We start from the raw sequence: 13972 nt of genomic DNA, 5'->3' as shown, positions 1-13972 counted from the left end.
GGACCCATGGATGGTAGCCTGCCAGGCTCCTCTGTCCAGGGACGTCTCCAGGCAGGAATACTGGAGTGGATTGCCATTTCCTTCTCCGGGGGATCTTCCTGACCCCGAGATCAATCTGGGGTCTTTTGCATTGCAGGTGGTCTCCTGAGCGAACGTCATAGTCATTCAAGGACTGTTCTCTAGTGGAGTATAGTGGATTTCCAGTGTTGTGTTTGTTTCAGGTGTAAAGCAAGTTGATTCAGGTATAGATTGACATATATGCTGGCCTTTTTTTTTTTTTGAGTTTTTGTCCCTTTAGGGTATCCTAGGGGATTATTGGGGCACTATGTGCTCTGCCGTAGGTCCTTGTTGATGACCGGTTTTTACACATCTGAGTGTTTATATGTAACTCCAAACATCCTGATTGAAAACTCTCAGCTCTGATTGGCCCTCGGTGACACTGGCTGGGTTTTCAAAGTCTGCGGGTCTGTTTTGGTTTTGTAATTGAGGCACTTTTTCTCGAGTTTCAGACTCCACCCATGAGGGCTACCATGATGCGTGTCTTCCTCTGTCAGACTTAGTCACTGCGTGTGATCTTTGCTAGTTCCTTGTAGGTTGCTGCGGCGGCATGATTTCATTGTTTTTCTTTTGATGGCTGAGTAGTCTTCCCTTGTGCGTCTATAGAGCCTTGTGTTTATGGATCCAGCCATGGATGGACATGACGGCTGTTTCTGTATGTTGGCTGCTATAAACTGTGCTGCTGGGAGTGTTGGGCTGCCCGTTGTCTTCCAGTTAGTTTTCTTGGGATATACATCCAAGGACAGTTTTCCTGAATCTCATGGTGTGTGTTTCTTGAGGATTTTAAGGAGCCCCGGTGCTGTTCTCCCAGTGACTTTTTAGCAATTTACATGCCCGATGTCAGCTTAGGAGGGTTCCCTTTTCCCCAAGCCCCTTCCCGTTTTTGGTGCTTATAGACTTTTTGAGGATGTCTCTTCTGATCAGTGGGATGTGGTACCTCTGATTTGCACTTCTGTTGATAATGTGAAGTGGAGAGGATCTTTGTATATGCTTTATTTCTCTTGTAATCAGTGTGAATTACATTAACTTTTGTAACTGACTCTTGGAAAACCTGCGCCAAAATTTTTATTCCTTCACCCACCCCAGGGTATCTCTTGAGGTCAGGAGCCTATAAGCTGTTTGGTGCAGTTCTGGCAGCTTCCAGTGGGGCTCACTCCAATAAGCCATTCCCTGCCGGGGAGTTCTCCCTCCGGGGGGTCACTGCTGACACCGGCCGTCTCTGCGGGTGATCCCTCAACTCTAGGCAGGTAGGTTCGGTTGAGTGTCTTAGGGTCTAACTGCTTCGCCCCATGTCCTGGTCCACAGGAGCCTTTTCGTGTCCCGAGTGGAGTGTCTCTTTTTCTAAGTCCCGTGGAGTCTTGCAGTCAAACCTTGTGTGTGTGTATGCTAGCTGACTCCTTGCGACCCCATGGGCTGGAGCCCGCCAGGCTTCTCCAGGCAAGAATACTGGAGCGGGGTGCCCTGCCCTCCTCCAGGGGATCCTCCCAGCCCAGGACCGAGCCCGTGTTCCCCGTGTTGGCAGGCAGCTTCTCCACCACCGCGCTCCCTAAGCCTGCCTTCACATCAGATTCTCTGGGGGCTCCTCCTGCCGGCCACACCCCCAGGCTGGGAGTCCTGACCCGGGCCGAGCACCTTCACTCCTGCGGGGACCTTGTGTGGACTGGAAAGTTGTTTTCCAGCTTGTGGCCTGCCACTGCCGGGGTGTACGGGCTTTGACTTTCTCCTGTGTGAGCGCCTCCTGCTGCTGCCTTGTGGCTGCTGCTTTGTATTGGATGAAGGATGTCTTTTTGCTAGGTTCTAGCATTTTGTTGTTGTGGATGGTTGAGCCGCGTTGGCCAACGGATTTATCCTGAGTTTGGGTCATGGGACCCTCTGGCTTGTAGCCAGTCTGGTGTTAGCCTGGACTTGGAACTGGCAGCAGTTTGGGTGCAGGTCCATCTTGTGGTGCTGGCCTGGTAGCCTGGAGGATGGATGCTTTCTCTAGGGAGACAGCATCTGCCCGGAGTAGAATTCTCTCAGGGGCTTGCTTGCTGGTGGCATGGTGGGTCCTCACTCGCCTCGCCCACCCTGCTCAGTGGAGTTGGGTGCAGGAATACAAAGGATTACCCTCATATGGGGGTCTCCACTACTGTGCTTTAACATTCACTCTCACCGTATCCTACTTTATTTTCTCCATGGCAATTTCCATCAACAAGTACATTTCCTTATTTTTTTTTTAAAATTGGAATATAGTTGATTTACAACGATGTGTTCCTTATTTCTTTACTGTCTTCCCCCTCATTAGATCTATTATCAGTAAGGGCAGTTTGGGGTTTTTTCTTTCTCACCTCCCACCATTCCGAGCCTAGACTGGTACCTGGCGCCCAGTAGATTCTCATCAACTGTAAATGAATGAATGAGAGAGAGAGACCACCCGCCGCTGCCTGTATTCAGTGAACACCACTTCTCAGTCTGATTGAGAAGGTTTCAGACATCTCACTAACCAAGTGGTCTTCTCAGACTCACAGTGATATTAACTGTAATTTCTTCTATAAAGAATTAGAAAACCCAGTTTTCCAGCAGTTATATTATTGCAGCAATCTCAGTATATTAGAGCTGAATGTTTCAGGTGGCATTAACTTTCCATTTCAGCACTTTTGCATTGGCCACTGACGCTCAATTCCCAGGATTTTCCTTCTGAATGGGAGATACAAGTTTCTTAGGTGCTTCTTGTGTTTGGTCTTCACGACCAAGTTCTAACAGTGTTTCAGAAGATATATAGTGAGGATGCAATTAGAAAAGCATTTGTTCTGCTTTTTTTCCCCCCAGAGCCATCTAATGCAGATTTTTGGAGATTCCTCCCATCACGCCCCACTTAATTAGCTTCAAAAATTGAGGCTGGGTATCTAATCAGAAAGACAATTATCAGTTCTCTGAGCTTCCACGTTAGTGTTCCGTGTTTTTTTAAATCTGATGAGCTGCAAATGTCCTGCTCATTAGCTGGTAAGCACCAACCATCACATATAGGAACCGGCTTCTTTCTCCAGCTGCTCTCTCTAATGTTGCAGAAAGCTTCCTTTTCAGCTCATTACATTTAACTCCAGGCAATTACTAAACTGCAGGCTCCTTCTTTTCTTGTTGTTTCTTTGGCACTCCCACATCTAGTTTCAGGTTAGCAGCAACGAGCCACGGGGTTGTGGTTGTTGTTTTGGTAGTTATTTTGGAAGATAGGGACTTAGGAAAAAAAAAAAACCATTCCAAATGACAAATATTTAGCATTATCTTTCCTTTTATTTATATTGAAGTGCCCTCAACTGTAACCATTTTCTAAGTTGGCTTTATACGTACCTGATCCCCATGAAATATTTTTGAGTTTCATTCTGTAGCAAAAATCTGGACTCTCAATTTCCAGTTGTTTGTAACACTGAAAATACATGGTTTGAAGACTACTTCTAGAGCATAACTTAGAAATATTTTGTGAATATGTGCGTGCTATGATTTTTCACTAATTTTTTGCCAGTCTTCAGCTCTGAAAAAATGAGGATCTTCTAGAATCTTGCATAGTATTGTGTGTTATGCATGCACCATAATTTAAACTTTTACATTATGTTGCTTCCATATGTTTATAACCACAAATGTGATACATATCCTTATACTATATCACTGTGCACAGGCTTTGCAACAATTATCTACCTACCTGTCATCTTTGTCACACACACACACACACGGTGTACACACATACCACACTTGTTATCTATTATCTATCCTTCCTTCCTACTATGTGGAATTACTGTCAAAAGACATGTTTATTTTTGATTTAAGAAGGTGGTATATTGCCCTTCACTGACTTAATATTTTCCTCATGAGTATAAACAAAAATCTGTTTTGCCTCATACTTGATAAGATCATGCATGGTCACAACATTTTCCTTCACCCACAAGGTTTTTGTCTTAAATGGCACTTCTTTAACTATGAATGTTCATGAGAATCTTTTTTGTAAGTTTAAAAGTCACCTGCATTTTCTTTGGTTCTTCTGACACTGTTCTTATATCCTACCAAAAAGTAAAAAGGATCTTTCAGTCAAGGATTTTTTTTGATCCCTCCTCCTAGTTTTGCTTTATTTTGTTTTTTTAAAACAAGCTTTGTCTAATAGGCAGGATCCAGTAACTGTCAGTGGAAGGTACTGCTCTTAAAACTTACGGACTGTGTCTAGGCATGGCGCTGTTATTTAAGAAATGTACTAATTTACTGCTACATATGCCTTGGCATGGATCCATAATTATACTGAAATGTTTTTGACTAGGGATTATTAATTTTTGAAGGCAAATATGATGCCTATTCTGAAGAGAATTGTATCAAAGTCCTCTTTAGTTTCTATTGCTGAACAAATGTTGCTATAATCTTGCAACATGCCATTATATCATAATTACTACTAGACATAGCTTCAGTACATCATTATCTACTTCATTATAAGAGACATTTTAATTTGATTTTGCTGTGGATTCTTACATATAGACATTAGAATAAACATACAAAAAAGAATTTTCTTGTAACTTTTAAGTATCTTTTAAGCAGATATCAGATAAAAATCCTGTCCATTATGACACCTTCTACAGTTAGGATACTTCTTGATTTATTTTTTAAATTATTTTTCCAGTAGGTAACAAGGTAGTATAATCAGAAGACATATAGCCTTTTGGCAAAGATAGTAAAAAGTGATAAACACCAAAATCCTAAGATGAATATTATAAATGAGGGAGCCTTTTATAAAGATAAGTTGTAAAAGGGTATAGTTATACATCAGCTGTCAAACCAGATGTGATTTGACTGGGTTTTCATCACTATGTTTATGAAAGACAGCAGTTTGTGAGGAACATAGTCCTCGACTCACCACCTGACTCTGATTTTGAAATTCTTTTCACTTTTCCAGGAAATCAAGACGTTGTATTCTGGAAAGAATGGATTTTAAATGGTTAATTCACATATTTACGTAAATGTTTGCTGAATGTCCACCTCCATTCTTCCAAAATGAGTAATGGGAATTTGGGAAACACTGAATTGCAATTTTATTCTGTTCTTATTGTTGTATTTCTGCTTTAAAGCAGGCAAATAGTATATCACTTGGTGGTATTATTGTCCAGTTGCTAAGTCATGTCTGATTCTTTGTGACCCCATGGACTGCAGCATGCCAGGTTTCCCTGTCCTTCACTATCTCCTGGAGTTTATTCAAATTCATGTCCATTGAGCTGATGATGATATCCAACCATCTCATCCTCTGTCGTCCCCTTCTCCTCCTGCCCTCAATCATTCCCAGCATCAGGTTCTTTCCTAATGAGTCGACTCTCTGCATCAGGTGGCCAGAGTATTGGAGCTTTAGCTTCAGCATCAATCCTTCCAGTGAATATTCAGGGTTGATCTCCTTTAGGATTGACTGGTTTGATCTTGCAGTCCAAGGGACACTCAAGATATTATTGGTATTATATTATACCATAAAGTAAATTAATACAGTGTAAGACTTAGTAGGAGAGTCAGGCTGCTTTTGGATCCTGGAACAAGGGTTTTTTTTTTTTTTTAGAAATTTGTGATTGCCTGCCTCCTTTATTTTCCAGTATTCCCTGCTCACTCACATCTCCCACTGGAATTTTCCATGCAATGGGAGTGAAAATAAGAGAAAGCTATGAAAGTATTCTTTTACAGACTCCATTCTCAAGATAGGTTTCCAAATCCCGTAACCCGCATCTTGCTGGCATGTCCTCAGCTGTCACTCATCTCTGATGCCAGGCTCATCATTACTGATACAGTTTCTTTGCCTGCTCTGTTACTGCTCTTCGCATGTCACAATATTGTGCTTTCTGAGTAGTTTAGGTGAACGTATTTCTGGCAAGTGAAATAATATAAAATGATTCATGACAGAGAACTGACAACTTGAAGCTTTGAATGAATTAGTTGGTCAAGTAACCTTGAAGTGTGAAGTGAAAGTCGCTCAGTCGTGTCCAACTCTTTGCGACCCCATGGACTTCTCCATGGAATTCTCTAGGCCAGAATACTGGAGTGGGTAGCCTTTCCCTTCTCCAGGGGATCTTCCCAACCCAGGGATCGAACCCAGGCAGTATTGCTGGAAGATTCTTTACCAGCTGAGCCACAGGGAGGCCCTCTTTATAACTGATCTGCTAATTAACCTTACTGACTCTGTACATTAACCTCACAGTTCACTAATTCTTTGGTTCACTTATTCATCCAACAAGACTTTGTTCTTACTACATTGTTGGACTTGATTCCAGGTGAGGAACAAAACAGATAGACTTGGCCTCTCTCACGTGTATCTGAGAGAGAGTAAAAACACAACCACAGGCCAAAAAGATATATAAAATCAGGACCACAAAGAAAATAAAAAAGGGCAAGAGGAAATAAAAGGGATAAAGGTAGTCAAGGAGGACTTCTCATAGGAGGTGGCATTTGAGCAGAGACCTGCATGCAGTGAGGGAGCTGCCAGGCTTACATCAAGGGGAAGAGTGTTCCAGGTAGAGAGAACAGTAAGGGCAGAGCTCTAAGGAAACTGTGTGGTTTTAAGAGAAGATTTGGTTCCAACTTCATCACCTCCATGTGACGCTGGCCTCAAGGGCCATCAAGAGAGGACGGTGAGCATGCTCAGGAAAGAGCAGAGAGCTGGGGACAATGAAGAGGCATGGGCCCTTATTAAGATCATCTCTGCGTGGGCTAGAAAACTAGATTGCGGAGAAATAAAATTCAGAAATTTTTCTTTATCCAAAAGTTTAAATTTCATTGATGGCCTAAAATTAACAACTGCTTTGGGATAGCCAAAATTGCCATTTAAAGATGATATGTAAGAGAGGACCAAACTCAATAGGAAAGACAGATGTTGTTCAAATTTGCTAGTCACCGAAGAAATGAAAAACCATGAGACAGACTGATGTTTGTTCTAGCCGGGATTGAGTCTTTTCCATAACTTTTCCATAAAGTGACCAAAAAGCTATGGGATTTGCCTTAGGTGTTGCCAATGGGAGGACAAAGTTTGAAACAGTAACGGGAAAAGAAATGAAGCTGTTTTCCAATTGTATCTACTAAATTTAACTCATTTTTATGTCTTCTCTTTTTCCACCCCTGTCACCATCATATTCATAAGATTATATGGTCAAGGAGAAAAACATGGCTGAATACATATCAGATTGTTAACTTGAGTTCCCTTGGTAGGGAGATGCTACGGTAGAAGGTGGAAAACGGGAGAGAGAGTGATCCTTGGAATAAAAGGAAAAAAAAAAAATGCAACATCAGAAAGCCTGACTGCATGTAAGCACTTCTGTATGGACAAGCTGTTTTCAGAGTAACGGACACTGACAAGGCCTGTAAATTGCACTGTGCGCTGGCTTTTCTTTGGAGTCTGTTTGGTGTGTAATGAAAGGACTCACTAGGGACTCAGACCAACCAGCAAAATGTAGACCAGTCATGTTCATATTTATGTTTGCAGGACATAAATTAGAGTCGCAAAATAAAAAAATGAAGTTAGTGATTTGACTATGAATGTCCAAATACCTAGAGATACGTCAGCTATTTTAAAAATTCTCCTCTTGAATCAGTTGTAATGAATAAGATAGAAACTAAGGAGCTTGCAAATCACTGTTTTTTCATCAAGCATTTGAGTCTAGCTGTATATTTTGAGCTTTATATACTATATTTAATGGGTTCCTTCCTTATTAGTCATATTTTAGCAAACAGTGATTTCAAAAAATGTTTTAGTTGCAAGCTACCCTAACAATAATTGCAATGATTCATTTAATTTGTGCATCCCTTTCTGAATTTGTTACATGTGCATCTTGATTTGGAGAGTGAAGGAATCTTAATTTATTAAAGCATGAGCTTCCACTTTCTTTCTAAGGGTTAGTCTCCTCCCGGCAGACACAGGGAAGAGGGATGGGGAGCGGCTTGCCTTCTGACTGAGGGGGAAGAGGCGCTGAGCCTTAGTGTTCCAGCGGGTCTTAGCGTCCCCTGCTGCTTCCTACCTTGTGATGCGCTGGAAACCAAGAGGTCCTTTGTCCAGGATGATTAAACTGTGGCTTCTGCAGACACTTAAAGGGTTGCATCTCAAACTTTCTAAATTGGGATTACAAACAAAAAGACCCAGGAGAGGGCAATATGATAGTAAAAAGATGTTTTTTTCACTGAAAATATATGTCAACCCACACTTCAGCAGCAAATGATGCAAATTAAAACACAGATACACACAAGTAGAATGAAAATGATCTCCGTGTTTATGTTTATCAGCAACAGTTATTTACAAATAACCCATATGAAAATGTAAAAAAGCATATTACATCTTCACATGCCATCTGTATTAACTGAGTAAAGCTTAGTGACAGTATTTGCAAATCTGTAGTAAATTGTACATAGACCTCTTGTGCATTAAAAAAGAAATGTACATAATTTAAAATAAATTACATTACACAATTTACAAAGTAATATTAACAAAAACTTCTTAGACAGCTGCCTTCTTATTTAAACAAAATAAATACTCAGGTAATTAAATTAACCAAAAAGAAAACACATTTAGGGGGTTATAATTTATAGAAAGACATTGCAAATTTAATAAAGTTATCTTTTACAATGACAGATACTGATCGCTTCAAAATCTCTGTGCTAAAAATAGGCAAGAAAAAAGTACCAGAAAGGAAATCTTAATGTTTATTTTAAAAAAATAAACATAAATAGAGTCCTGAAAAATAGTTGGGAGAAGCTCAGTGAGGGTTCAAAGCAGGTGATCTAGAAACTATTGCTTAAAAAAAATCTACAAAACACAGGAAGACTGACACCCAAGGACAGTCTAAACAGACTAGAGATTTTTGATCGCTGAAAACATGACTCTCACAACTAAGTGTCTTCATAAAATTGCCCATTTTACGATCAGGCTTGGTAGAAGCACAAAAACATAAAGCTACAAAATTAACTCTACCCATTTAGCATTTGTTTTGCTCATTTAACAACGTAGACATAACCATTTTTCAGTGTCCCTGCTAGATACAGAATTATCGAATCACACTGCATAATATCCTTTTTACAGTCCCGTCTGCGGGGCCCGCGCTCCTGTTTCAGACCCTGAAATCCGCTGTTAGCTCCGGCCACCAGGGGGCAGCACCAGAGGGGACAGGCAGCAATTTCCGTTCTCACATCTCAACCAGACCCGGGGAAGATCACTGTCTGACCTGACTCCTCACAGAGGTGTTCACGGACTGCGCCTCTTTCACCACCCTCAAGCTCAGAGGGGGAACAGAACAAGAAACACATTTTAATTTGATAGTATATTTACAGATAGTGAGGCCCTGGGCCATTTGGGAAGCCTGATTCCTGCAAGTCTATGCAAACCTTGACTGGGCCCAAGGACTGGCTCTTCGGTCAGTTTCGAGAGCTGCAGGCCTCCCTCGCTGTCTCGTCGGGGAGGACGCGTACAGACACGGGAAGGCTGGTGGAGCGGGGAGTACTGGGTGGGACTAAGTCTAAGGTAAGGACTGGACAGTTTTACAGGCAAGGTCTTTTTGTGGGGTGGGGTGGGGTGGGGGGATGTCCTCCACAGCTTTCCTTTCTTGATCCGCGTCTTTGACTGGTACAATCTGTTTAAACCAAACTGTTCACTCTCTAAGCGACACTTTGACTCCAACAGGAAAGAGACATGGGTAGTCACCTCTTTTCTTATTAAAAATGCAGGCATGTTTGGCAGAAGGTGGCTCTGGGAGAAGCAGACAAGACTAGTTGTTGCTAAGAGTGCAGACTGGACAGAGACCAGGTGTTGGGCATCCCTGTAAGGGAGCAAGGGCGTACAGCGAGTTGGAGCTTAAAGAAATTGAGAGGCGTTACCTGCTTCCTATGAGAAGTTTTAAATAACTGACTGTCTTGAAATGTCTAGGAACTTGAGAGGGCTCAGATTAAGCTGCTGGAGCCACTGCTACCTGCCTGAGGGTGGAGCAGACACACAGCCCAAGCCTGACAGCGTGGCCGGACACACAGACATCACATAAGGAAAAATGTCAACCAAGTCTGAACACCAGATCTAGAGTGAGGGGTGATGTGTGTTTCATTTTCACTCATTAAGCTTTTCCCCTTCTTTTGAACATCTTAGATATGCGTGTAAACAAAAGCCGTTACTAATATTTTACAATATCTAGCAGAGTGTCTTACGTGTGATAATTCAATAAATATTAGTCTTATTACAGGTACTTTGTGCTTTGCTATAATTAAGAACATGCTTTTATGAACCCCTTTTCAAATTAGTTTTAAGCTACACTGTAGTGTCCTCAAAAAGGCTTTGAAATAAGGATTATGGTCAGTTTCCTAGACTAGATATTGATGAATGAACAAATCATCCCCTTTCAAGATAGATCAGTTATGCCACTTCTATGCCGTTTAAATGGAAACAGTCCAACAAAATAACACTGTGCCAATGTTTTTCATTTCTTTTTTTTTCCAACCAAGCAGACCTTCGTACTTACAGAACAGTGATTCTTAACCTTTGTGGGCTCACAGACCATTTTGGTAAGGCAAAAGTGTCAATAGACAAGTTACAACTATATTCCCCTCCTGAATTCTTAGAATGAACAGGAGGAATACTGTTTTGATGAAATCCCAGTAAAGTATTTAACTCATTATTGACTTATGCCAAGAACAAAAATAAGGCCATTTTCATGTTATAAACATGAATATAGTAACCTTCATTTGTCCAAAATAGCCTCCCTGTACCTTTCCTAACAAGAGGCCATCTGGTATTTATTTATCCTAATGATGAACTTCCAATATGCTCCCTAATATTAGGTCACACTGAATCTAGATTACTTCATACATGTAATGTTGTAAAAGGTAGTCAATTTATGAATAAGGTCACCTTGCATTTTCATAACATAATTTTGACCTATGAATTCATTTAATTTTAACTTATCTGCTTTCTGAATGAATGCCATTTTACAGTATTATAAGTATAGCATTAGTCGTAACAATTTTTTCAACTCAACAATTTCAAGAGTATTAGGTGTGGCATGCATTTCATAAGACTTAGCAAGATTCTTCAAGTAATGGTAGTAGATTCTTTCTCAACCATTTTGGACAAATGGGAGCTCATTTTACTCAAGTAAATCAACTTGATTATCTGGGAGACCCCTGAGTACATTTTTTCACAATCACAGTTTTAGGGTGACAGTATTATTTTTGTCTTCCTCTTTAGTAAGACAGATGAGATGGAATTTGTTTTTATGCCTTTCCTTGTTGAAATCCTTGGTATAAGGCAAAATTCTCATTTTCCTGATAACCTGTTTGCTCAGAAATGATTTACACATTACTTAACACAGGAAATACTGACCAAGGTATTAGTGCATACCACCTTTAATGTTTATTGAAATATGTAGAAATCTGCTTATTCTAATCTATCTTTTGTAATCTTTGCAGATACTCTAGAATGAACAGTAGGGTGAATTCAAACTCTAGTATGAAGGTGAAATACCTTCTAGTCCTAATCACATGTATACAAACACAGCTATGTTTAAGATAAAATGGCTTGTGATACTTTTTTTTTTTTTAAAGACCTGAACATCTGATGTCCTCCCCTCTCCCAAAGGTTGTTGCCTGAAAAATGGTATTGCTTTTTAATGGCACCTTTTGGATTTTCTTTTCATATGCAAGAAACCGGCCAAGTTAGATATCATTTTACTGTGCCATTCCCAGGGCTACATCTGTGAAAAATATAACTACGTGCAATACATTAAGACATTCAATGACTGTTGTTCGGTTTTGAAATTAAACACTGATCACAGTCAGAGGGCAAATGAGTGAAAACTCAAGATGACATGATGGAGAATTAGCACTGGACAAAACCTCTAGACCAGTAAATCGCAACTTGCAAATGTGGCCTGCTGACTTTATAGGAAGTTTTATTGAAAAACAGCCATGCTCATTCTCTCTGTGCTGTATTGTGTATTGTCTATGGCTGTGTTTCCACAATGGCAGAATGGACAAGCTGCAACACAGGCCTGGCTGGAATGTTTACCATCTGACCTTTACAAAGGAAAAAAAAATGTGTTACCCTTGGTCTAGATATTTAATGAGGTCCTGGACAAAATAGTTATTTTTCTCTTTTGAAAATTCTAGTTTTTTATATCATACATTAAAAAGACTTGCTTCAAATTTTGCCACTGAGAAAAACTAAATTATAGATTTTGAAATACATTCCATCTGAAAGTAGGAAAACAAATCTGGGAGAAAAAAAAAATCAGACCATTTTGATTTCTTTTAGTTACAAAAAATCACCAATAAGTTATTTTTTCCATCCGCTCAAAATTAAAAAGACCACCAGCTCCTTTTTTTCTTTTCTTTTCTTTTTTTAACAAAGATAACAAATATAAAAATCTAGTCATAAACAGCCTTCAGAGTACAGTTAGAAATTGACTAGAGGGATCCATCTTTTGGAGGGTTAATGAGTTCGGGACTTAAACACTTAAGTTATCGCCATGTTGTTGATATCACAATGGCTTCAGCGATGAGGAAGTATGTACACAGCAGATATAACAGCTAACTCCATCCTGTCGCCATCCCAGCTGAACTTTTACTCTCTTCAGGACACAAGAACTTGTAAATGGCTCCACGACACTTTGAGCACAGATGTCTTCATCCCATATGAAAAGAGGCAGTTTCTATGGCAATACTGGTTAAGCGCCTATCATGCTGCACTAATATAGTGCAAAAATGTGCCTTCCGTATAGCAAAAAAGATGCAGGCAACCAGTTTGAAAATTAGGGAAAGTAGAAATGTACTGTATTAACACAAGCAAATTAGTTTTCCAGACAATAACCATTGTAAAATACTGAACTTGAGGACTCTTCTAAAGGACTAGTACATGTCCAGCATTCGCACTTTGGAGAGAGACAAGAAGTCTTACAAAAGGGTCTTTGCCTCTGAAATGCAGCTCAGTGAAACTATTATCAACCACCAAGATGTTGAATTTATTCAATGGGTTTTCTGCTCAGTTTAGAGCTTATTTTTAGCCACCATTAAAACTGCTTATTAACAAGTATATAATCTGACATAATAATGTGTATCATTCAATTAAGTAGGCATGTTGTTATGTTTGAATACAGTAGTGTAGAGATTTTGGTATTAAACTCTTCATGCGAAAATGTTACTAGGGCTTAACACTGCAGACGGAGGCTTGTATCAGGCATCCTAAACTGGTCAATCCCACCATCATGTTTTTAGAGATGAAGGTGAATTATCCGTTGGTAGATTTCAGAAAAGATCACACAAAACTCTCAGAATGCATCATGTATCAACTAAATCTAGAATTCTCAGGGCTGATGGTTTCGATGTAAGTGGCACTGTCTTGGTATATCCAATGGCACTGTGATTTTCACTCCTTCCTTAATGATGATCTTTTAAGAAGTAACACTGTAGTTTAATCCACACAGTTTGAATAGCTTTGTGGCCTCTGGACATCTACAGCAAAGGCAGAAAGCTGAAATTGGAAGCTGCAGGGTAAGTTAAGACTTACATGTCAGCATCTCCATCATAGGCTAAGGTCAAAGGTTTCAGCCGGTTGTTTTGCCTTCTTTGGGGTTTCTTTGGCTTCTTGCTGTTAAAAAAAAAAATCAATAAAACTGTGAGAAAGAAAATCTTCAATTGTAATTTTTATTGCTTTAAATGAAAAAAAAAATTGAAACACTGATAAACCTAAAAATTGCTTAATTGCCTACACTTTCTAAATTCAACCCCCAAATTTTCTGGTTTCTGAATTCCTCAGTTTTATGCTCTGAGTAAACATGAACCAGAACCCTTCAAGTATGTTATTATCCTGTAAAAGATAAACTATCTAGATATAATTTCTCTGGTTCTAATAATGGAATAATGTTATAGTATAGTCATTTATATTTGTCCACAAACTTTTATAAAT

The 13972-nt window shown here is 39.8% G+C and overlaps 1 protein-coding gene across 1 annotated transcript in view; it reads right to left on the bottom strand.

The window, feature by feature from the left end:
- Positions 1-8280: 8280 nt before the first annotated feature.
- Positions 8281-13972, bottom strand: part of THSD7A (thrombospondin type 1 domain containing 7A) — a 446988-nt gene continuing 441296 nt past the window's right edge. Inside the window, exon 27 of the mRNA XM_070470953.1 lies at positions 8281-13654. Coding sequence (XP_070327054.1) covers positions 13570-13654 — 85 coding nt within the window. The 3' untranslated portion in view covers positions 8281-13569. The remainder of the gene's footprint in view (positions 13655-13972) is intronic.

The sequence above is a fragment of the Odocoileus virginianus genome, chromosome 1, assembly GCF_023699985.2.
Source record: "Odocoileus virginianus isolate 20LAN1187 ecotype Illinois chromosome 1, Ovbor_1.2, whole genome shotgun sequence".
Taxonomy (NCBI): domain Eukaryota; kingdom Metazoa; phylum Chordata; class Mammalia; order Artiodactyla; family Cervidae; genus Odocoileus; species Odocoileus virginianus.
Note: the sequence above shows the minus strand (reverse complement) of the source record. Positions and strands in the feature narration are given on the sequence as shown.